Raw genomic sequence first — 22,356 nt, forward strand, 5'->3', positions numbered from 1 at the left:
TCATCATACCACAAATTTGACAAGTTTTGTACACACAGATTGGCATTTTAAAACTTCAGCTTTAATAATCCACATAGCATAAATAAACAACATGCAAAATATATCTCAATCACCAGCGATAGCCCTCCCCCAAAGCCAGCCACTGCTGCTGTCTGGATGTTAATGTGTTTGTGTCGTTGTTGACATGCATCTGTCTTGCATAGTATAAAAACTCATTTTGGGGGATTGATTCTTGTACAGGAAGCCCTTTAAAGTCTTCATCATTAAAACATGATAGAAAAACTAAAAAATTAACCAGGGCAAGGGGTTTACAATGCTAGAATGCGCACGTTGTTTTCCCCTCAAAGGTGTGACAATTACTTTGATCACGTAAAGGCCACATTATTAATTTACAGTTGTACACATGCCAAAGCGGTTTAATAGTTCAGGACAGGAACGGTAATAAGGCTGTCAGTTTGTATAATCACTTATTTAATCTGCACGTTCTCATGAAACATCCAGTTAAAATAACAGCTTTTCTACCCTTCGTTCTGGCTTTCACGTCTTTAGTTCAGGATAGAGGTCCTTCATAAACTTATCCTTCCATATACACTATACAATAAATATCATCTTTACATTATCCTCACTTTTCCATTTATCACCTCGGGAAAAGCAGATTATACTTATGTTATCACTGTTTACATGATCACACGATGTGTTTTCATTTGGAAGACTAGAATACTTATATTTCTATTTCATATATCTAATTACAAAATGAAACATTAACAAATAGAAATGTTGAAACACCATCACCCTTATAAGGATCTATGCTACAACAGATCCAACCATTACTGACACACTTGGTTAATAAGTAAACACCGAGTTAAAGAGCAAGGGCTCTACCAGGCATGCATAGGGTAGACTAAAACTCCTTATGGAGTCTGTTTAACACAGACACATGGCACATAATGAGCTCCCTAAACACTGCAGACGCCCCAACCAAATATATGGCACATTAGGGTTTCAGTCAAGACTGCTATTGGAGTTCTTCAGCTCAAGAATCACATTCTCTGCAGCCAGTGATATGCATGGAACAACCTCTGATGCCAGTTCAGTTCGCAGCACTAACGCACTTTATCAAGGCTCGCAACCGCATGCAACACTCTCAGAAAAAAAGGTACGAAAGCTGTCACTGGGGCTGTACCTTTTCAAAAGGTACACTTTTGTTCCTTTTAGGTGCTAATTTGTCCCTTTTAGGTACTAATATGTACCATTTAGGTACCAATATGCACCCTTTAGGTACAAAAATGTACCTTTTAAAAAGGTACAGCCCCGGTGACAGCTTTCGTACCTTTTTTTCTGAGAGTGAATGGGGAAACTTAATACTTTAAACACAATAAAGGTAGAAATCAGATTGCAATTGCAAATCAGAAGACAAATAGCAATAGCATTTGTTCTGTGCCCTCATGGATGTCTCATTATCCGCAAGCTTATTTTCATCTATTTGTTTCATATTACTTGATGCTACAGTCACTGCTTTTTGATTTCATTTTGTGTCGGGGTTTCAGAAAGTTTCCTTCTCAAACTCTTTGTTTTTTTTTTTAACCCTAAAGTGGGAATTATGTAAACTTCTCAATAAAAAAATTGAATTCCTCCACAAAAGAGGAAAAAAAAAACAATAATGCTTTGGTAAATCATAATTCTGACATTAAATGTTTAAATTATGACATATTAAGTCATAATTATGAGTTAAAAAGTCAGTCAAGTCACAACTGACATAAAATCATAATTTTAATTCTAAGAATAAAATAAATGATGGCATTAAAAGTCATATGATAAAAAAAATCATATCAAAATTATGACAAAAAATCATATATATAAACAAATTCGTCTTTTTATGTGCTAATTTTGACTTTTTGTTATTGTGACTTGGTATGTCATAATTTGGACTTTCATATCATAATGGCCTAGTGTTCAAATTTCAACTATTTATATCATAATTATGGCTTTTTATGTCATAATATTGACTTTTAATCTAATAATAAATATGACTTAATCTCATAAATATGTCATAACAATGTTTCTCAGAAATCTCTTTCTACATCTTTAAGATTTAGTTTTAATATCAGATTTCAAATATACTTCCTACCAAAGGTAAACAATCAACATATTTTTGCCTCTAAAGTGATCTGTTTTAACACAAAAATGTTGACTTTCAAAGCTTGATGTGCATGCTTTTGAGTTGCATGTAAATTATAAATGAAGCCTGATGGCCTATATTCCCTCCAGCTATCATGACATACACAAATAATTAATTTTTAAGAGCATCTCATGAACAGAAGCCATTATGCCAGTAGCAAACTAAAGGCCATTAGGATATCATTATTTGACTGTTGTGCTTCTGATGATATGCTAATGCTGAGAAGCTCAGAGCAAGCTGAAAGATGTCAACCATTTAAACGAACATCCAGCAACGCTTGAGCATATTTGCTTATCTATCATTTACCGACGCACTGGAACTTCACCGAATTTAAACCGGATTTGAACTTAAAAGGTTCAAGGTTGCGTAAGGCTTAATTAGCTCTGGAGAAACAAATCCATTAGTGCTGCATGTTGTCAGGCTAATTCATCTGGAAACGAGGGGCTGCAGTTAAAAAGCTGACTGAATATATGGAGAGAATGCATAAAAGAAAGAGGTAGGATAATTCTCTTGGAGATGAAAAGACAAGACATTCTCATGGAGACTATGAATACACTCTTTTATAACCGTTCTCTCTCCTCTGTCAAATTCAATTTCAAGAGTTTCCGAGGCCTTGGTTGAAAAACTGAGTGTGATCCTGGTTTGGTTCTGTTTGATCCTGCTGGTTTTGTGCCTTTTTAAGTGAAGAGAGAGGACAATCGAGATGCACTGGGACAAAATAATGCTTTCTGGGTAATACGAGCGTCTCCTTCTCTCACACGACCTAAAGGAGCAATCGGTTGGAGTTTGGCGTTAAACCTGAATAACAAACTCAGGGTTGGTGTAGGAGAAGCCTTGGAATTCATTTTGGTCCAGATTCATAATGAAGAGTTTATCGGTTGGCGTCAGCTCAACCACCATCTTGGTGAACTCCTTGTCGAAATTCCCAGTGTCGCGTCGATTTTTCTGGAAGAAAAAGAGAGAAAGAGAGTTATGAATGTGACCATAATACTGATCATAACGTTTATCAAATCTGATTAATTGTGTGGGTTAGAACTATACTGTGCAAAAGTTTGGGGTCAGTAAGATTTTTTATGTTTTTGAAAGAAGTCTCTTAGGCTCATGCTGCATATAAACTGTAATATTGTGAAATATTATTATATTTAAAAATAATTTACTATTTTAAAATGTAATTTATTCCTGTTATGGTAAAGCTGAATTTTCAGCATCATTACTCCAGTTTTCAGTGTTACATGATCATTCAGAAATCATTCTAATATGACGATTTGCTGCTCAAGAAACATTTCTTATTATGATGAATGTTAAAAACAGTTGAGCTGCTTAATATTTTTACTAAGCAAAATTCATATTTATTTCAAAATTCATAATCATTCAAATGTTTTACGGTCACTTTTGATCACTTTAATACATCCTTGCTGAATAAAAGTATATTATATCTTTTTTTAAATCTTACAGACCCCAAACTTTTGAAGTTGCATGAATTAACATGAATTAATCACTGTGTTGAGAAAGAACAAAGAACGATGTATATTTCTAAATGAATAACATTAATAGATGTCGTAAGGATATTCAACAAGAAAAACTTGATCCATGGGAAATTGCTCATGAAAATACTAATTGGTTAACATTATCCAATAGCCCACAAGGTCTTGGTGACACCAGCAGAAAAGTAAAATGATTTCAGAGGCGGAGCAAGTTGATGATTTAGGCGCTTTGGAAAAAAAAATGCCGAAACACCAAGAACGTGTATTAAGAAATCGAATAGGGACCATTTAGGTTTTATGTTGACTTTAAAGCTAACGTCCATCATTATGAACGCCTATCTGTAAGACAACACAAAAAACATCAGCGTAGAAGTCAGAAACAGCAAAAAAAAAGACCAAGAGGAGGAAACTGATGAAGAGGAACCCACAGCTGGTCAGAATCAGAAACTCAAGACAAAAACAGAACTTTGAGAGTCAGTCTGGAATAGGCAGAATCAAAACACAAAAAACATAGAGGGACAGAACAGAGGAGAGCAGGCTGGACCATTAACATCTAAAACACACTCATGAGAATGAGATGAACGTTTGGACATCAAGTCCAGCCGCCAACTGGAGACAAACAGCTCAAGAAAGTTCTGCTAAACACATAAACCAGGAACAGAGACACCAAATGCCCTTTCAGTCAAGACGGGACAATCAACAAAGTCCTACCTTCTGCTAGAGGCCCAAACCAGCTCAAGAATAAGGGCCCTTGGAGAGAAGTACTTCTTGAGAGTCTGGTCCCTGTATCTACTCAATAACTGCGCCATCATGTTCTCATGAGAACCAGAAGTCCAAATGCACAATTTATATAAAACACTGCATTTGTTCTCATATGGATCTGCTGCTCGCTGATTGGTAATAGTTATTAAGCATGTACGAGTTCAGAAGAGTTGATGGAATATTTTTAACACTGGTCAATTAGTGAAAGTGTACTTGCATTGTGGAGAGTTATTAACTATTCACATTGTGAACATTTATCACTATTTATCACATTTTATGTCAATAATCATCCTTTCCCTGCTGGGTTATCCTCAAGTATCTGGTATCGCTGTAGCTGGAATTTGTTTTCTTTATACTCAATGGATCATTTAAAAGATTTTTTTTTTGAAAGAATGACATTAACACTTTTATTCAGCAAGGATGCATTCAATTGATCAAAAGTACCAATAAAGATAAAATAAAGTTCTTTTAAACTTTCTATTCATCAAAGAATCCTGAAAAGAAATGTTTCTGGTTTCCACAAACATAAAAATAAGTGTTTTTAAATCATAATTATATTTTACAATATTACTGTTTTTTTTTTTGATCAAATAAATGCAGCCTTGGTGAGAACAAGAGACTTCTTTCAAAAACATTAATATTTCTCAATGTTTCTGAGTCTGTAAGATTTAAGACATATTTTACATATATTCACCAGCTGTATTCATATTCATCTAAAAATGATGGTACATATTATGGCCTGTATTTTAACGTACATATCTAAAACGTCATTATCCAGATCATTTGTTTCGGCACTGTTTGTGTGCGCAAGAATGAACACAAAAATATACAGACATACAGAGATCATTAATATATTCCAAATACATATTCATATATTTTCTTCTATAGAAACAGTCTGTCCACAGTTTCACAGTAATTTGATCCAAACACTGCCAGGCACAGGTAACAAGTCAAAAAATCTCATACATCACAGATTTGGCAGAATAATGACATAAAAAGATATGTTCTCGTAGGTAGTTACAACATCATCATCATCATCATCATTATGTCTGGAATTAAGTTGTTGTAGTTACATCACTATCATTTCCAGTTGGTTTAAGGATGTGGTTATGAGTATCCAAGCAGCACTTGGTTTGGAAAACTACACGTTGCATGACCAGCTCCTAAACTTTTATCTCTGACTTGGCACAGTTTCACACGAACACACGTACGACACCCAACCGAAAAAAGCACTAAAATGGGGTGACCCAGTAAACATCCTGATCAATAAGTGGTAAATGGTTGATCTGAGGCGCATGGTTTGTGTAAGTGTGTGTATGTTATAGGGAGACAGATAGATTTGGCAGCTATATTTAAAATTCTAAAGATATGTTACATCAGAGGCAATGAATAAATCTCATAAAAATGTCCATGTCACATTTCACTCCAAACTGGGAAAAAAGAAGAAACATTTGGAATATACGGAGCCCCCGGACATGACAAATTAAGAATTCGTTCCCTTGTTTCAGTAAACGTTGAACTAATTGGTTCCCTCGTCTTGGTTTAAATAAAACAAGGAAATTAATTATTACAACGTGGCCACAATCGGTCAAAATTAAGGTACAAATTCTTATATTGTGTGCATGATATACTTAAAAACAGGGACAAATTATTAAAACGTGCTGACGTATTATTAAGTCGTGGGAACGAACTCTTAATTCGTGGCCACAATGTGCATATTTTTTCTTCCCGCATTTTATGTGAGGGGCTCTGTAACGATAAAGAAAATTAAACCTATTTTTAAAACTATCATTTTTTTTTTTTTTTTGCATTGTGACGTTTTCATCACAATGTTATTTATTTGATTCTCATTAAATTGTCATAACAATAATGTCACAATGGAACAAAAAAAATAATTATGCTCCCAAACAGGCTCATTTCTTTTTGCAAAAAAATATTGATTTTGGAGTGAAATGGGACGTGGACACTGGATTCACCCAGATATTTTTTCGTTTTTTTAAGACCCGTAACACTACAGTCCATGATATACAAGAATCAAATAGTCGAAATCTCGCTCACACCCACTCATTATATGTTCATTTACAAAGTTAGTCAATCTCTCTCCTTATCCTTTGAATCAAATAAGAAATAATAAGAAATATAGATTGAAATTACCTCCATTCCTCCATCAATCTGGTTGAGCTCATTCAAACTATGTCATTTCAAGATCTGTAATCTCATTGGTCCCTATATTGTGCTTGGCTAAAACTGGCTACTTGGATTTCACAGATGCAAAACTTGGATTAATGTACGAGAAGCCCTGAAATTCTTCTTGGTCCAGGTTTTGAATCACTTCTTGGTCAGGAGGGGTCAGGACGGGAGGATGGCGGGTGAAAAAACGATCAAAGTTCTCTGCGTCTCGACCGCACTGTGGAGAAGACGAGAGAAGAGAGATATGGGATGGGAAAATGATACGGCATGAGCAACCAAATGAGGAATTCATGACAAATGGTAGCCTCAAATGTGGAAAAAAAGAAATGGGAAAGAATCCATCCAAAAGTGTGGTAATAATAACAACAACGGTACTTCTGTACTAAGTCTTAATTGAGGGGATGTGTAATGATAGAAAATGATGAGCACATGTCTGTATTGCATAACTATTGGCAGTCAAAGGATTACAATCACCTTCCTGCAAAACTTTTCATGCACATCATTTTCTGTGGTGGAAACATATTTCTGATGCTGCGAATTGTTACAGAATGTAAGTCAGCACATGTTAAAGCAGGATTTCCTTTTCAGCTGATGAAGGTGCAGCATTCAGAAAAATGTGATCCGTGGAATTAGACAATTCCAAGCATTTCAAAAGAAGTGAGAGAGTGAAGAGGGATAGTGAGAAAATAATACGGTATCTGTATCCAAATCACTTACCTGTGACTGGATGAAATCATTTGAATGAAATATTTAAATGTTTATTCTGAACTTGGGCAGGGCTTACTAAACTGGCCAATCAGCCCAACGTCAAATGCATTATTAGACAAATACACTTATTATCTGACTCTGGCAGCACTGTTATATGGTCATCTATACACAAAGACTCGTCACAAAGAAGTGAAAATTAATCAAATAATAAAAAGAAACATAATGTACTCATTAAGCAATTTCTATTAAATGCATTTGGTAACAAATAAGAGCAGGTCTTTAGTAATGATCTGAAAAATCTCATTAGCCCCTCTTAACATGTTCGACATGATTTTAAATGCCTAGTTGCCATGGATACACTCATACACTTCATTCACATAAAACATGGGCAATTACTTTACATTATTGTCACTTTAATTATTAGAACTAAACTTTGTTGCAACAGCTATGAATATAACATTGCATATATACACCGTACAAAACATTTTGGGTCAGTACGATTTATTTTTTACCATCAATGAATAAAATAAATACCGTTATACAACAAGGATGCATTAAATTGATCAAAAGTGGCAGTAAAGAATTTTACATTGTTACAAAGGATTTCCATTTCAAATAAATACTATTCCTTTAAATGTTCTATTCATCAAAGAGTCTTGAAAATATTGTATCCCTGTTTCCACAAAAATATGAAGCAGCACAACTATTTTCAACATTCATCATAATAAGAAATGTTTCTTGAGCAGCAAATCAGCATATTAGAATGATTTCTGAAGGATCATGTGACACTGAAGACTGGAGTAATGATGCTGAAAATTCAGCTTTGCATCACAAGAATAAATTATATTTTAAAATATATTCAAATTGAAAACAGTTATATTAAATTTTAATAATTCACACTATTACTGTTTTTTTATTACATTTCTTTAACAAGCATTAAATAATCTTACCGAACAGTAGTGTGTGTATATGTATATATATATATATATATATATATATATATATATATATAAAAGCAGTGGATTACCATTAATCGCTTGCACATTGTTCAGCCAAATCAGCTGTTGTTTTATCATTAATAACTTATTTTTTATGAAATGTTCTTCTTAAAGTGTGCTATACTTCCTTAAAATAAACGCCATTCATACATTTTCGTGTGGTTTAAGTGTACAAATATGTTTTAGGGTCACTGTATTTCCACATCCTGTGTCATACCACACTAAACAACACTGAAAACCCATAAAATCTGCACAGTCAAAATGCTTAAAGTCTTAAAATGCTCCATTATTGTTTTCTACAACATTCGTGCGTCTGAATCTGAAAGCTAACCTTCACATACTAGTGTTCACATAATCTTTGCGGTTTAACAGCGGAGCATGAACTGTGACGTTTTACTTCCTGCACTGAGCCGGGTGGAACCACAGCATCTTGGCCACATGCACAAAACCTTCTTGGAAAATTAGGCACTTAAATAACAGAGATATGCTAAAATACAGTGGCACAAGGAGATAGAGAAGAGTAAAAAGGATGCCATTGTACTTTTATTACCACATGTGCCGCAATGCACCCTCCTGATATAAACAAAGTTACACTATTTAGATGGTCCACTTTAGACATTCTACTAGTAACTTTGCAACTACATGTAGACTAACTCTCATTCATTTGCAACTACATGTCAACTAACTCTCATTAGAGTATTATTAGACTTTTAGGTTAGGGTTAGTAGAATAAGTTTGTAGAATGTCTTTTGGGGGACAATCAAAATACAGTGTTAAGGCTGGGACACACCAAGCCGACGTCAAAGAACTAGCGGCGACGAAAGCCGACTGAGTTGCCGCCTCTCGGCCAAAAAGCTGTGCTTCAACACACCAAAAGGACTAAAGGCGAATGTCAACTAGCATGTGCGTTCTGCACCTGCGTGCAAGTAAATATCTGTCTGTATCAGCAGGCATCAATAGTCTATTTTCATCATTCAAAAAGGGAAACCAAAACGAAGACAAAGTACAAACCATAAACAAAGCAGCTCTTGCTTACAATTTTGAATATCAATCCCGTTGATGACTTTCATCATTCCAGACGGCTCATGTTATTATAAAAATATTTGTGCATTCGAAAGCTCATGCAAGATGACGAAAAATTATAAGCCTTCTGTCAGTACCGTCTTAACTTCTTAGCTCGCTTTCATCAATTTCGCTTTTATTCTTGTGCACTGACTCGTTCGCTAAGCTGAACAGCCAGCCAGAGTTCGCTCTCTCTCACCGATGGCCCAACGGAGATTCAATATGCTGAATCAGCCCAAAAAACCCAGATGGCGTCTGACCACAGCCAACGGTGCGGAACACAACAGAAAAACTAAGTAATGTTTCCCCACGTACTTGGTGTGTCCCGGCCTTTAGCGGACAGTCTACTAAAAATTAAAAAGTTAGTAGAATGTCTGAAGTGGACTATCGAAATAAAATGTCACCAAACACACACACACATACAAACAGCTGCATTGTTACTTACTGCTTTAGGTTTGAAGGGGGGTTGAACTTCTTTATTTTGCAGCTTTTCCCAGTCCATGTAGCGGAAGAAAGCGTGTTCCTTAATGTCTCGTTCTCCCTCCGGTCCACAACCCAGACGCTTCCCTGGGTGCTTGGTCATTAGCTACAAACATGTCAGAATGTATGTTAGTGTATCCAAGCATAGACCGAAATGTATAAAGCGTGTGCTTGTGTGTGTCGCCTACCCCCTTGCATATGGCCACTGCTTCTTTTGACATGGATTTCGGGTAAGATACATGATGCTCCATGATGGACTGGAACAGCTCATCTTCATCCTCACCATCAAAAGGGGGCTAAAGGGGTGGAAAAACGTTGGCATCACTGTATCTGTCACAATTCCTTTTAAAAATGGCTCATCCGATCAGAATTTAGACCCAGAATGAACGTAGCATTAGTTTACCTGTCCCGCCAGCATTTCATACAGGAGAACTCCATAAGCCCACCAGTCAACAGACTTCCCATACGGTTGATATGCTATGATCTGTTACACAGAAGAGCATTTAAATATGCCTGGTGTACACTCGCTCTTATTCACACAATACACTCATATATTCATACACACCTCTGGGGCAATGTAGTCTGGAGTGCCACAGAAGGTTTTGGTTGTGGCCCCATCAAACATGTTCTCTTTGCACATGCCAAAATCAGCTATCTTAATGTGGCCTTCAGCGTCCAACATCACATTATCCAGCTTCAGATCTCTACACAAACCCAGGGCATTAATAACAGTTCACATACACACATATATTAGCAATTATTTGCTATCGCAACAATTTTATAACAGTCCTTTAATAACAATGCAATGCATCATGAATTTTGTTTCCATTATTTTGTTTTCTATTCATAAGGGACAATTTACACAACAGTGGTATATTGACAAAAAATAATGCATTGCAATTGTTGCATTTAACTTTTATGCTTAGATTCCACCGTTCTAATTTTTTTTAACCATGTCAAACCCATGTGCATTCAGAGTACAGTCACAAACAAAGAAACATGTCACCTGTAAATAATGCCCTTAGAATGAAGAAAGAACAAGCCGATGGCAATCTCTGCAGCATAGAATCTGATGGTAAACAAAAAATAGAAATAAAACCAGTTAAAATACTGATCCGATGTAGGAATAAATCTAAACAACAGTTGTTGGTTGGCATAAACATTAATATTCAAAATTAGACACACCACAAATCGATGACTATGATGATTGCTTTTATAGAATGGCGAAAACAGTAATATTTTAAAATACTTAAAATATTTTTTTCTTTTGAAAGAAGTCTCTTCTGCTCATCAAGGCTGAATTTATTTGATCAAAAATACAGTAAAAATAATAGTATTGTGAAACATTATTGCCATTTAAAATAACATTTTCAATTAGAATATATTTTAAAATGTAATTTATTCCTGTAATGGCTGCTGACAATTCAGCTTTGCCATCAAAAAAATGAAATACTATGTTCAATAAATAATAATTATCTCATTAATTTTGTCATTACTTAAGTGTTTTGTGTGTTTGGGAGTAAATACATACACAGCATGGGGTTCCTTAAATTTTCCCACTTGTTGTATCTGATACATCAAATCTCCACCATTGATATACTCCATCACGAAGTAAAGGCGGTCCTACAAACAACACCACCACAATTGAGTAGGAGATCGTAGTATTTGTCATGTGTATGTGAATCTGTTCTGTGTGTGTGATGTTTACCATGGTCTGAAAGCACGAGTGGAGATGGGTGAGGAAGGGTGGTTTGCCAGAGAGAGCGAGAACTCTCTTCTCCACCATAGTGCATTCCACGTCATCATCCTGAATGACCACGTCCTTCTTCAAGATCTTCACTGCGTACAGCTCGTCTGAGCCTTTACGCTCGGCAAGCATCACCTGGAGAACGACAGAGCATGAATACTGTGGTAGACAATCAATTCATTTCATTATTAATTGATAGTTTATTTCAATGTAAAATAAATGTGTAAATATTGAGTAATTATGTATAATTGCCATGATGAGAGTTAAATTACATAATATGTTTTTGTTAAACGTCCCATATGTATTTCATTTATAAATGAATTTGCTGTTAAGAAGGTCTCTTTAAATTATTTAATGATAAGTATGGGGTACAATGTTGTGTTTTTAATAGTTTTTTGAATAGACAATTCAACAAGTCTTGAAAAAGAACAGACTTTTAAATCCTTTTATAGGATACTAAACATTCACTATTATTCAAAGGTTTGGGGTTTGTAAGATTTTTTGGTAACACTTTATTTAACAGTGTCCTTCTTATATACGTTATATGCACTCACTGTAGTAATAACATCAAACTAACCCTAGATCAAACCCTAACCCTATAGTAAATACATGTAGTTAAATAATCTACTCAGTACTTAAATGCATAATTAAACTGTAACAAGGACACGTTAAAATAAAGTGTAACCGATTTTCTTTTTAATGTTTTTGAAAGCCTCTTCTACTCACCAAGGCTGTGTTTATTTAATGAAAAAACAGTATATTGTAAAATAATATTACAAATAAGAATAAGCATTTTCTATTTAAATATATTTTAAAATGTAATTTATTCCTCTAATGGCAAAGCTGAATTTTCCAGAGGTGGAGTAAGTACACAACTTCCTTACTTGAGTGAAAGTATAGATACTACTGGTCAAATATTACTCCGTTACAAGTAAAAGTTGTAAAGACCTATTTTTACTTAAGTAAAAGTACAGAAGTACTCATTTTTAAAAGTACTTAAGTATCAAAAGTAAAAAGTAAATGTCAATGCATTGTTTTATTATTGTTGCATTGTTGTATGTAATACTTAAAGTACCATATGCCTCTGAATCTATGCCTGCCTACCCTTATATCAATATCAAATTTATTTCTAGAACACAGTTCAGTAGTGGGATTGAATGTGAGATTTAATAAGTGCACTCAATAACATCCACAATGGTTTCGGACACCCAAATGGCTGTTCCCTCAAATATTGCCCTATTTAAAGTTTTTTGGCTTTTAATATGAATATGTTAGCCTTACTGTTATCTATAAGCTAGTGTGCTCAAAACAATGACAAAATTCTCATTTAGAAAACCAAACCCAACGTTGAAAATGAAAATCAGGTTTATGTCAGAATCCAATGTCAGATTGATGTTGATCTCCAACGTTGGACAGACGTTGTATTGTGGTTGAAAATTAAAATCGGGTTGACGTCAGAAACCAACATCAGTCGGGTTCTGACGTCAACCCAACTTTTATTTTCAATCAATATCCAACGTCAATTTGACTTTGGGTTCTGATGTCAATCAGATGCAGGGTTCTGACGTCAACCCGACTTTCATTTCCAACCAAAATGCAACCCCTGCAACCAAAATCATCCCCTGACTGATGTTACTTTCTACTCAAGGACCTTGACAGAATTTAGTGGAGTAAAAAGTATGATATTTGTCTTTCAAATGTAGTGAAGTTAAAGTAAAAAGTTTCCAGAAAAAATAATACTCAAGTAAAGTACAGATACTCAAAAAGTGTACTTAAGTACAGTACTCAAGTAAATGTACTTTGTTACTGTCCACCTCTGGAATTTTCAGCATGATTACTCCAGTCTTCCAGTCACATGATCCTTCAGAAATATTGACTGTATTGTCACTTTTAAATTATTGTCCTTGCTGAATAAAAGTATTAATTTCTTTAAAAAAATAATAATATAAACAATAGTGTGTGCTACCTTGCCAAAGCTGCCTTTGCCCAGCACCATGATGAAGTTGAAGTCTGTGAGCTTCATGCGGTCTTGGTTGCCATTGGCATCATATTTGGAGATATCATTCTTTGAAGAGCCATCTATATTCTTAGTGCCAGGGCCGATCTTGGCTCTCTGGCATTTTTGGAAGAAGGAAAAAAAATACAAAACCAAAAACCATTCAGAATATTGTCAGAAACGGAGGAAAGCTAAATGTAAAAAATAAAATAAAAATGTGTCAACAAAATGGGAACGTGGATTTCACCTCAAATTTCTGCCTCAGTTCTTCATTGCCCTCCTCTCCATCTGGCGGAACTGGAACATTGAAATATTCCCCTTCCTCTTGGCCCAGACACTTAAACCTACAATCCAAACAGATCAAAACGATGGTCTCAAACCTTGAGCGCTGAGCTCTGATGTGCGGGTGTATCCCATCATGGTAGTGCTTACCATCCATCAACACCTTGTTTCTGCAGCTCGGAGATGCCAAAAGACATGGCCCCCATGAAGTCATTTCTGCTGGTCAGATCCCAATCCCACACCTCCACTGACAAACGCCTGTCTTTATCTGTATCTTTGAGGTTACTATGGTGGCATGAAGTTGGAAAGAGACATTGCACACATGTAAAACATCCACATCCACACAACTGCATTGCAGATTGGTTTATTTTTCACTCACAAGCTGAAGTGTTCATCCCAGGTAGGATTGAGGGAGCACTTGATGGTTTTGGTCTTCTGCTTGCTCTCGCTCTTTGGGTCTGGAATTAATTTAAGCTTCACGTATGGATCTGATAGTCCATTTGGATCCATTGGCACCAAGTTACGAGCCTCCTTGACTATAAATTAAAATACACAATGTGAAAACCAATGAATGCAGGACTTTATTGCATTATTATATCTTCGGAAACCTTATAACTCCATCTGATCTAAATTAGAGTTCATCATCTAATTTATTTCAGCGTTATCTCAATTAACGAAAATGATTTTTGTAGTTTAAATTTCTAAACTACAATTGCTAGGCAGTTGCTAGGGTGTTCTGAATGGTTACTAGGCTCGGTTGCTAGGGCATTGTTAGGTAGTCGCTAGGCTGCTAGGGTGTTGTTGCTAGGTGATTGCTAGGCGTAACAGGTAATCTGGGTTTGTGTCTGTTTTGGGTGGATTATTATGTGTTTTAGTTTCCTTGGTTTTAGTTTATTTCTATGGTTTTTCATTGTTTGATTTATTACGCACCTGTGTCTTGTTTTCTTGATTAGTTTGTCTTTGTATTTAAGCCCAGTGTTTTGTTCAGTTCACTGTCTGATCTCATCACATTTAACCAGTCGTTCTGCTCATGTTTCTGACAGTTGCCAGAGTACTTTGTGTTTATGTTGAATAAAGCAACTGCCTGCGCTTAGGTCCAGCACTTTTATTTCGTGTAGTTTCCAGCTGCGTGTGACATTAGGCTGATCTGGGTGTTGTTAGACGGCATCTAATGTGTTTTGTGTGTTTGATAGAATATTGCTATCATGCTGCTGGGTGATTGTTCATGTTTTTTGGTGTTTGCTCAGGCATTGCTATGCTAAGGTTTGTTGTTTGATCAGGCTGTTCCAGGCAGTTGCCATGGTGTACTAGTTAGTTGCTAGGATTATATTATAACAATGTCAACTGCAGCACACCTTTTGACACTCAAGAATCTGTAAGGATGCTATAAATAATAGGCAAATTGTATGAAACTTCAGCTATCAATATACACAGCCCTCTAAATGTAGCTCTAGAGAGTTGATGGATGAGTGAGCTGCTGTGAATGGGATGTGGGGCGATCGTTGGCGGATTGATCTCATGTTTCCAGAGGATGCTGTTTCTGCCCAAGGCAAAAAGAGCTGAGAAAAACACAGACTCGTTTAGAACACTTTGTTGCAGAGTTTCTTTTATTTTATTTTACCAAGAATCTAGAAATCATCTTTAGCCAAGCTAAAAACATTCAAACTTCACCATTTCCGCAACAGTTCCATTCCCTTCTCTTGTTCTACTGATTTGCATGCTTGGCTGAAAGTTTATGCTAGTAAAGCAGTTTGCTTTCTGCCCAGCTAATGTATCACATAAACCACAACAGCACTGGCCATATTTGCTTATAACATTCCATATTCAAAACCAGCACAGCTGTGGTTTTTCTAGTTTCTGAACAAAGTCCTTCCTCAGTAACTTCAGTCCATAAAAATGAGTAAATTATCATCAGAGCATTTGTTTGGAAAAGCAACTGACCAATAAAAAAAAGCAGCACAAATGACATAAAAATCCAGTGCTTTTTATATTTATCTAAACCGGTAACACTATACAATAAGGTTTCATTTGTAAACACTTGTTAATTACAATGAAAAATACTTCTAAAGCATTTATTAATCTTAGCTCATGTTAATTTCAACATTTACTAACATATTAAAATCAAAAGCTGACATGAACAGTTGTGTTTTATGAACTAACGTTAAAGGGGTCATGAAGTGGGAAATAAAAATTTCCTTGAGCTTTTGACATATCATCACACTAAAAGAATATCCTGTAAGTTTCAGAACTGAAAACGTCCTTGTTAGTCCAAAAACAGCTTTTATTGTAACCAGGGCCAGATAACGACTCGTTGTGGAATGTGCAACCTTTAATGCCACGATCTAAATGTAATGCTATACCACGATTAGTAAACCTTGAGAACTGTAATAGTAAAAACGTGCTTAAAGTTTTCGAGAGAGTTCCGCATGTAATACTTGTCTACTTCATATGCAAAGATGTCAGCCAATCACAGCCGTGGGCGTTTACACTGAAGTCTCACAGCAGACACGCCCCTTCAAACAGAGCGTTCAAATAAGAGGCTAAAATCACGGTAGGACATTTTTTTTAATGTAAAAATCATACTAACATTAGAAGTGCACCCCAGGAAACATTATAAAACAATAAAACAATGCAGTTCATGACCCCTTTAACAAAGATGGACAAATACTGAGACAAATGTAGCCTGAGCATCTGAAAAGTGGCCAAAACTCATTAAAAAAAAGCTAAAAAACAGGGGTTAGAAAGATTTTTTTTATGTTTTTGAAAGAAGTCTCTTATGCTCACCAAAGCAGCATTTATTTGATCAAAAATACAATAAAAACAGTGTAACGTTCTTTTTTTTTGGTGATCAAGAAACATTTCTTACTATTATCATTGTTGAAAACAACTTACGCCCCTTAATATTATGTGAAAACCTTACACATTTTATTCAGGATACTGTAATGAATATCAAGTTCAAAAGAACAGCATTTATTTGAAATGGAAATCTTTTGTAACATTATAAATGTATTTAATGTCACTTTTGGTCAATTTAATGCGTCCCTGCTGATTAAGTATTAAATTCTATCAATTAAGTATCAAACTTTTGAACGATATTGTATAGACCAGCCTGACCAGGCCAAGAGACCAGCTAAAACTAGCAAACCAAGACATTGCTATGTGGATGATTTGGTTGCCAGGACATTGCTATGCGATTGCTAATGTGTTCTGAGTGGTTACTATGTGTGCTATGTGGTTACTAGGGTATTTCAGACGTTACAGTATTCTGGGTTTTTGCAGGGGGTGCTGTGAATTGCTAAAATACCTGAAATAACATTAATAACATATATATATGTATAAAAACTGTGTGTGTGTGTGTGTGTGTGTGAACTTACTGGTCACGCTGAGAACATAATTTGTGATACTAGCACTGATATGCAGCCGTCCTCTCCTCTCGGTGTGGTCTGTTCCACACAGACTGGGAACATTTTCCACACATCGTTTATGAATATTCATCATACAAGCTGCAGAAAACCACACATAATTAGATTGACAGCATTACACGTGTAGGTTCTCACTCACTACTTACTAAGAAATGCCCACACAAACACAGCAGACACCAGGACACACACACCAACAACCACACCCACACACAACCACATAAAAACATCCAGAGTCACACAAAGATCACACCCACACTAGCAAAAATATATACAGAACACTTAATAAACATCTGTATTTAGATGTGAACCACACATACAATTATTTAAACATATGAAATATTTAAAAACAAAATATTTTTACATATGCATTCCCATGCATCACTTCCAAATAACAGTTTATCTCTTCCAACAGAGTAGATCAAACAGTGTATCATGTGTATCATCATCACAACCAGCAGAGGTCACTGTATGAGGGGTTTCATTGTGCAGTGACACACTGTTGGTTCAGTGTGTGTGTGTGTGTGTATGTGTGTGTTTAGGTTTAGACTCACTGTCACATTTCATCCCCTGGTGTATGAGCCCGTACAGTAGAGATCCACAGTGGTCACAGAATGTGGGGCTGGAGTATGTGTGTACCTTGAATTTATGCTTACTGCGAGGGTCCTGTGACACAAAAACACACAATACTTTCTTATCAAAGTAAGAAACTTCCTCAACAGGAGAGTATTATTGCTAAACCTCAGGTTACAACAATAATTCAGAAGCAAAGCAAAGCTATATTTTGTGATATTTAGTTAAATCAATAACTAAATTAAAATCACACACACACACACACACACACACACACACACACACACACACACACACACACACACACACACACACACACACACACACACACTTATTTCCAATGGAACATGTAGAAAATCAGAAGGAAGCTGCTCTAATGTTGTCTTAACATCATTTAAATTACACAGTGATTAATGTTAGTTATTGGAATTCATCACATCATAGCAAATACATTAGAAACAGATCTGTTCACCTACAATAGTGCAGTGTTATTTTAATTACATTGATATAATATTATAGTTTTTATTGATATTTTGAACAAGTTTTCATTTATATATCTTCTGTCATCATTTTAATTATGGTTGAAGATGTAGTAATTTTGTTTTAAAAGTTTTATGTTTCAGGTTTTCTTTAATTATGTCTAAATAGTTTTGACTATATTTTATTTCAGGTTTACTTAGTTATTTTAGTACATCAAGTTAAACTAAATGAAAAATAAGAAATGTTACATTGGGAACTAGATGAAACGAAATAATTAATTTTCAAGCAATGTTTTAGTTTACTGATGGCCCTGCACTAATGTTATCAGTTGTAATTGATTTCCAATAAAGTCTTCTCTCGACTATGGACTTTGATTTAAAAAACAAGTGCAAAAAATATAGACAGAAAACTGGATAGAAAAATGGAAAAATGGACAGATTTTAGTAAAGGGCCAACTGCATGCAGCGAGATATACAAGAAGGAATAAAAAAAACAATTCAGTGGATGTTGAGGCACTATATGAAACAATATGCAAAATTTCTACAGCTAGGGGGCGCCAATGTAGAGACCCAAGAAATAAAATACTGCAAATATTCCTATAAAAAAAATAAACAAGTGCAGCTATTTGAAGAAGCAGAATTTGACTGCTGCCTTTCCTTTGTTTAAATGATGCAAGTGCAAGTTAAACAATTAAACAAAAGCAAGTTAATGATCTAATTATTCAACACATCCTTCAAGCTTTTATACAGGAGTCAATGGTGTAAAGGTCAAGATTTACAAGCTTTTCTACACAGCAGCATCACACAACAGAGATGCAACAATCACCACTTGTCATGTACAGTATCATTCAAAGGAAAACAAATATAATTGGCAGCAATGCAGAAACAAAGCACAACACAGGATGTGTTGCATGTGTGCGCCTGCTTTTACACATACAGGGAGGAAGCGTGGTTATAAATAGAGATTAGAGAAGAGAAAACCGATGTCTGCCTGTGTGCACGTGATTATATAGTGCAAGCAAACACACGAGGAACATGAATAGTGTTAGGCTTCATTAAACAGTACATAATCAGTTACCACTTAATTAATATTTAAACTGCTCACCAAGCAGTGTGTATACATGAATAAGTGTGTGTGTGTGTGTGTGTGTGTGTGTAGTGCTTAGTCACAGGAAGTAGTTAATTTCAACTGAAAGGAAGTGTATTTTCATCAGAAAAGATGGTGCAAGAGAAGCTGGTGGATAGAAAGGGGGTGGGTGAGTTGCTTGTTGTCTAGTAAGGCTTCACTTACATCTGATGCAGGGCCCTTGTCGGCCCCTGGGCAGGAAAAAGTAACAAATTCATGGCAGCGTTTGTGGACCACGAAACCACACACTGGGGGAGAGAGAGAGAGAGAACACTTCATCAAGTGACCCCAAAACATATTAATTTTTTGTATTGTATTCAATATCAAAATACTAAAGAAAGCACAAGCACAGTTCTTTTTTAAAATGATAAATAATAGGTAGATACACAGTTCAGAATGAAGACAAATATTATTTGGAGACTTTCTGGTTGTTAGTAAATGCTCCCTTAGTTCTCAGTAAAGCTGCGGTATCATTTGTTTGCAGATGCTATGTGGTTACAGTAGAATATTTCATGGTCTAATGCAACATTCAGACATATTTTCGCAAAGCTCAAGTGACCAAATACTTCTTGGGATCACTGTATATCTCCAAAAGCTGATATTCTTCAGGAGGTAAATCTTTAGAGGATGAGACATTTGTGCTTTTGGCTATTGACCTTAAAAAGTGTTATTTTAGTATTATAGTACTATATTTAAAGTTTTCATTTTAGTTGTACCAATTTTGTTATGTGCTTTTGTCATTTTCAATACTTTTATTTTACACATTTCTATTTAGCTTTTTATTTCAGTACATCAGCTAATTTTATTTCAGTTAGTTGCCGACAACACTTTTCTAGTTTAAGTTTTTCATCAAATATTTATATTTTATTTTATTTCAATTAACTATAAACATAACTAAAATTCACTTCAATAACAACACTGACAAGAATCTGAGTAGTTTGAGAAGATTATCACGTTTATTTCTTCATAACAGCATGTAATGCTCTGGGCTGTATTTGCATACGAAAACGAAATGTGAAACTATCATTCGATCAACAAATAAAAGTTGCCATATATTTAATTAAACTTTGCACAGTCATGCACATGAGTCTTGCTGGTTGAGTTGCAAGATTCTTGCTCTTCTCGCCTGTATTTGCCTAATTTGCATACTGCTTTATCATAAACCTCACAGCGTGAAGTTATACCAGAATGCCTCTGAAAGTCTAATACTTACTAAACGATTATAAATCACTAAAACCCCAAATTCTCTGGCCAATACAAACAAAAAGAGCAACAAGGTTGGATAATGACAAATGCTCATATTCATCACAGTTATCCGAACAAATAACGGGTGACATTCACACCTAAATCTCAACATACAATGTTAAACTAGCCTTAGGTGAAACCATGAATACATATCACGTGCTAAAAGAACCCAAACCATTCCCATTAGGGATCCCATCAAGTTCACGTAGGCCCACATGAAATAAGATAACTTTTTTTTTGTACTGATTTAAGAGGAAAATTCAGCAAAACATCTAAAAATCTGTTTTAGAATAAATCAAATTAGCCAAAAATGCACATAATGATAAATGTATAACATTGAAGTCCCAGTAAATCACTTCAGAATGTTTGCCAAGTGAATGCAAATGTATGGGCATTGATACGGAGTGCATGTATTGATCTGTCTAAATATGATATTGTCACTAGGACTAGAAGAATAAAAAAAATTCAATCTGTTCATAATGCTTCATTAGATAATGCCCCTGCTGAAAATATTCAAAACAGCCTGTATCCCTAAAAAAGCATGGGATGGGAACAAATAAAAGCTGCTCTTTTTTATAATCTGTCTAACAGTGTGGAAAGTAAAGCCAATAATCATAAACCGCTAAATGATCTGCCAGCTAAGCCCCGATCAGCACTGAACAAATGAAACGGAGCACTCCAAAAATCCCTGTCTTTACAAGTATTTTGGTCTTATTTGTCTGGTTAAAATATCTATAAAATATTTAAATCAAGATAAATTTACTTGAGAAGCAACACTGTATGAGATAATTAGCATATATTTTATAATAAGCATATGTTTCAGGTATAAACAAGTTAAAGAAAATGAAACAAATCTGAAAGTGCAGTGCAGACAAAACACACTTGTCTCCACATGTCTGAATATATCATGCAGTGTTTTTTCAAGTAACCTGTCACCTCAACATGTTCTTAACAGGTTATGATTGTCAGCCATCATACGGCACATATTCAAATTCCTTTTAAAGTCTTTAAGACTTTACTGTAAGGCTACTAGTACATGTACTAAAACATGTACTGCTTATGACTATTTTATTTTATTTGACTTGTTTTCCAGTGAAAAAATATGCATTAACATGATCAATTTACAGACGTGTGGAGACAAGCGTGTTTTGTCTGCACTGCACTTTCGGATTTGTTTCATTTTCTTGAACTTTTTTATACCTGAAACATATGCTTATTAAATATGCAATATAAACTGTGCAATTTTTGACTAATAAAACTGGATTGACAACCATAAAGAAACAGACAGAAACACAAAACAACAACAAAACATTATAGGCCTTCAGTCTTTAATCACTGGGATTTAGCATTCATTATTAACCAGATTATTAAATATAAATCGTTAGATAAATTATTTATGAGGTTGCTAACTCAGTGGCAACTGTTGCGATCTGTGATTTAACTGCAAATCTGTTTCACGGAAAAAACACTTTTTCTTTACAATGTATAATTTTCCCTCCTGAATTTCTGGCCGAACTTGACAGACCAGGTAAATTAAAAAAAATGTACCTGAGGGTGGGAACCACATGCATGTACAAATGGTAAATCTAGCTAATCTGACACGCACATTCCAGCAACTGGAATTCA

At 35.2% G+C, this 22,356-nt stretch overlaps 1 protein-coding gene across 2 annotated transcripts in view; it reads right to left on the bottom strand.

Annotated features, from left to right (window-relative positions):
- Positions 1-41: 41 nt before the first annotated feature.
- The window catches only part of prkcba (protein kinase C, beta a), a 31,386-nt gene continuing 9,071 nt past the window's right edge, over positions 42-22,356 (bottom strand). Inside the window, exons 3-18 of one of the 2 annotated variants that reach the window (XM_079896334.1) lie at positions 19,651-19,733; positions 17,862-17,973; positions 17,263-17,391; positions 14,268-14,424; positions 14,039-14,173; positions 13,854-13,950; positions 13,577-13,723; positions 11,572-11,745; positions 11,395-11,486; positions 10,870-10,932; positions 10,429-10,567; positions 10,267-10,347; positions 10,052-10,159; positions 9,829-9,969; positions 1,331-3,124; positions 42-1,171 (exon numbers count right to left, since the gene is read on the bottom strand). In XM_079896334.1, the coding sequence (XP_079752460.1) occupies positions 2,972-3,124; positions 9,829-9,969; positions 10,052-10,159; positions 10,267-10,347; positions 10,429-10,567; positions 10,870-10,932; positions 11,395-11,486; positions 11,572-11,745; positions 13,577-13,723; positions 13,854-13,950; positions 14,039-14,173; positions 14,268-14,424; positions 17,263-17,391; positions 17,862-17,973; positions 19,651-19,733 (1,811 nt within the window). In that variant the 3' untranslated portion in view covers positions 42-1,171; positions 1,331-2,971. Of the gene's footprint in view, positions 1,172-1,330; positions 3,125-5,352; positions 6,833-9,828; positions 9,970-10,051; positions 10,160-10,266; positions 10,348-10,428; positions 10,568-10,869; positions 10,933-11,394; positions 11,487-11,571; positions 11,746-13,576; positions 13,724-13,853; positions 13,951-14,038; positions 14,174-14,267; positions 14,425-17,262; positions 17,392-17,861; positions 17,974-19,650; positions 19,734-22,356 lie in introns of those variants that run through there. The other variant, XM_079896333.1, reaches the window with a different exon arrangement.

The sequence above is a fragment of the Squalius cephalus genome, assembly GCF_949319135.1.
Source record: "Squalius cephalus genome assembly, chromosome: 2".
NCBI classification, from domain to species: domain Eukaryota; kingdom Metazoa; phylum Chordata; class Actinopteri; order Cypriniformes; family Leuciscidae; genus Squalius; species Squalius cephalus.